General features: G+C 32.5%; 1 protein-coding gene across 1 annotated transcript; it reads left to right on the top strand.

Annotated features, from left to right (window-relative positions):
* Positions 1-2,660: 2,660 nt before the first annotated feature.
* Positions 2,661-3,227, top strand: LOC130726875 (uncharacterized). The gene has a single exon (XM_057578196.1). It carries the CDS (start codon positions 2,698-2,700, stop codon positions 3,076-3,078), a length of 381 nt encoding a protein of 126 aa, XP_057434179.1. The 5' UTR covers positions 2,661-2,697; the 3' UTR covers positions 3,079-3,227.
* The last annotated feature ends 205 nt before the right edge of the window (positions 3,228-3,432 follow it).

The raw sequence follows: 3,432 nt of genomic DNA, 5'->3' as shown, positions 1-3,432 counted from the left end.
TACTCAAAAAAACAAACATAATAGATCTAACAAACATAGTATGTCAAACATAATTATCTTCCATTTGTAACAAAAAAAAATGTCAAACATAAGTATTTTCACCTATCCTATTTTTATTTTTTTAACAAAATATATATATCATCGGTTTGATTCTTTGCTTTTTAATTCTTCAACTGTGAACCGAACCAATCTTCATTGATATCTATCTATTTGGATCGGTTTTGAACCAAAATAAAAAAAAAACGATCCAATTTAATTGGTACGGTTTGGTTGATCAGTTTCATCGAATCGATTAAATAACACAACTAGCATCGTTGGTGTTGATTAGTCAAACATGGGTTTAAAAAAAACCATTGTGTAATAAAAAAATCATCGAAAAAATGTAGTGAAAAAAAAGCTGTGAATTGGTATTGATCTAATATGACCTTTTAGACTAACTGATTAAAGGTGAGTTTTGATAAACAACATAATTAATTTTAATGGTTTAGGCTAGAGGAACTAATTATTTAAAGAAACTCAAATTGTGAGGTGGGCATAAACACATATCCATAAGTTAAATTTGATACCTTATGGCAATGAATACAAGATAGTATTAAAGTAGGACATAAGCTATTTACATAAGTTTTTTCTCATATCCTCACGTAAGCATTTATGCTTAAGAAAAGTTCAGGTTAGCGATCCCAAACAAAGCCAAATTCTTCATAGTTAATTCCATTCAAAATAGTTTTGATTGTATGGGTAAGGGTATACCCCTCATCATAAAAAATAAAAAATAAAAACTCTTGTAAAATTGCATAAGATGTTGGATATTTTATACTCCCTCCGTTCCTAATTATAAGACCTAATACAAAAAATTGCGCTTATTAATAAAACATTAAATGTGTCTAATTAGTGTGTTGAATTTTTAAAAATACATACATTATTCCATATTTACCCTTTGTTATTTTCTCTCACTAATAAATGGTAGGTGGTAATTAAAACTTTGGAATTGAAAACACACAATTAATGTAAGAGTTATATATGGAAGAGTATAATACTTTTTGCTAGATTATTGTTAAAGGATCTTATATTTAGGAACTAGAAAATTTTAAAACTATGTCTTATAATTAGGAACGGAGGGAGTAGCTTTTTGATTATATATGTCTTAAGGGTTTCATGAAGAAAGAGAGAATGAGAGACAATTTGAAGGTAGGAAACTACTTGTTGATCTAGTTCGTTTTTAGTGTTTCAGTTTTTCAATGTTTTACTCGTTATAGCCACTCCAGATCTCTGTTTCTTCTCTTTGCTTTCTTGCTGGTTTTGATTGTTGGGAGAAAATGGTTTCTGGTGGTGTTTTAGGGACTGATAGTGATAGGGAATGATTCAGTTGCGGTTCATGTTCTGAAATTCGGGTAGTCAGAAACAAGAAAATGAGGTTGAAAAATGAAATTTGTGTTTAATTGGGAATGAAGAAGTTTAAGTTATGGGATTGTGAAGATGAAGTGGGAAGAAGAAGAGATGAAAAATGAAATTGAAGTTTCTGGTTCACTTGTGAAAAAGAAGTCATTCTCGAAAAAGGATGTTCGGAAACATGGGCTTAGGCTTGGAGCAAATTTTTCTTGAGTTGATGATGCAATTTAACTCTTTGTTAACCCCACCAAGATAGCTCTATATCCTTGTGACTAAGGATGGTTAACAATGAAAACCAAACTTTTACCTTTCTTCTTTTCTCTAGTCTATTATCTTTAGTTATTGTTTTTGAGTTTGGGGGTTGATTTTCTGGATTATTTAAAAATATGGTGAAGATGAAGATGAAGATGATGAAAAATTAATTTTATTTTATTTTATTTTGGTGTGGCAATTTAAGAAAAAACAATTTAAAAAATCTACATAAGTAAAAACCTACATGCATGACATTGTGTCACATAATCACTAGTTCGAGGGGTCAAAACCTCACATGCTAAATGATTCAGATCAGTGAAAATTTAATACAGGAACAAATATCAATAATTCGCTATGTATAAGTATTTATGCGAGTCGATTTCATTGTCATCAATCACCATCGAGAGAAGAATATTGGTTCTGGTGTGCTTCTTGATGAGGTTCTCATCCGCAATTGTCTGGTTTTAGAAATTGTCAGCCACGATATCTTCCTCCTCAAGCTAGAATAATTGATTTATAGGAATGTTGGGGTTATATATGCTGATTGAGTGAGTGTTTAATTTCACTTCTGAAACCCATACTAGCCAGAAAATCATGTAAAATAACTGGCTACAATATTAATTGAGCAGTGTTTGACTTAACGACACGTGCTTTAGAATATTAACAAAAGAAACCAAATTTTCATGCCACGTGAGAGAAACTAAGCTACGCATGGACCCATATGTATTGTATGTATGTATATGTTCCAGAATGGGTGCTATTCAATTTGACCTTGGACCCTGAAATTTCAACTTATAAGGAGTCTCCGTTGACTGCAATTTCAGTCTCTGCTGTTTCGTCTCTCTTGCATAAATTAATAAATGTCAACTTGTTGTGTCTGCTTTTTCCACTGTCAAATCGATCCTCGCTAGCTTGTACGGTAGATCGATGTTGCTACGTACAACATTGAATATTCATGCACCTATTTAGTATTTAAGGCCCACATGCAATGCAAGCATTTCTAACACCCACACAATTAACACATCACATATACATCCACTAGACTGCAGATTTGATATGATGCGTGGTGAAGCTGGTCCGAAAATAGTGCAAATCGAAACCCGGTACGTTCAGACCGATGCAGACAACTTCAAGGATGTTGTTCAGAGTTTCACTGGAAAGAATTCTTCCACCGATTGGATTATGGAGGGACGATTTGCTAATATTGCTGCTGCTGCTGCTGCTGCAGGAGGTGAAGCCAGAGGAAGTACTACTGCAGTAAAGCCTGAGGAATTAGAAGCTTCTAAAACTAATCATGTTGCAAATGAAACTAGTCTTGTATTACCTTCCATGCAAATTATCAACAACAACATGTTCGTCGGTGACCTTGATCGATTGCTGTTGGAGTTGCCTGACTTGCCTCCCATTGAGATGGAGGAGACCATACCCTGGTTATAATAGTCTATATTATATATTTTTAATTTCAATATTAATTATTTGTAATGACATGTAAGACAAATGATGCCTTTTTCAAATATATCTTCCACTCTTTTCTCACCATCCAATGATTTCTTGCATTTCTTATCCATAATAGATTTCATCACTGTTTGCTTTGATTAATTAATTCACTTCACTTAATATAAACCTAAATTGAACTAGCTGCAATTCCAATACCGTCAATTTATTATATCTCACATTTTTCTCTTATATATTTCTATCTTTTTCAATGTGAGTGTGCCTTTGAAATGAGTGTGGACACATTTTTTTTTTCGTTCTTAACTTCAATATTTTGAGTTGAAAAAGTTTAGTGAA

The sequence above is a fragment of the Lotus japonicus genome, chromosome 6, assembly GCF_012489685.1.
Source record: "Lotus japonicus ecotype B-129 chromosome 6, LjGifu_v1.2".
In the NCBI taxonomy this organism is placed as follows: domain Eukaryota; kingdom Viridiplantae; phylum Streptophyta; class Magnoliopsida; order Fabales; family Fabaceae; genus Lotus; species Lotus japonicus.
Note: the sequence above shows the minus strand (reverse complement) of the source record. Positions and strands in the feature narration are given on the sequence as shown.

Excerpts from the sequence above, each read along its gene's own strand:
- LOC130726875 (XM_057578196.1), top strand. The coding sequence starts at position 2,698 with ATGATGCGTGGTGAAGCTGGTCCGAAAATAGTGCAAATCGAAACCCGG.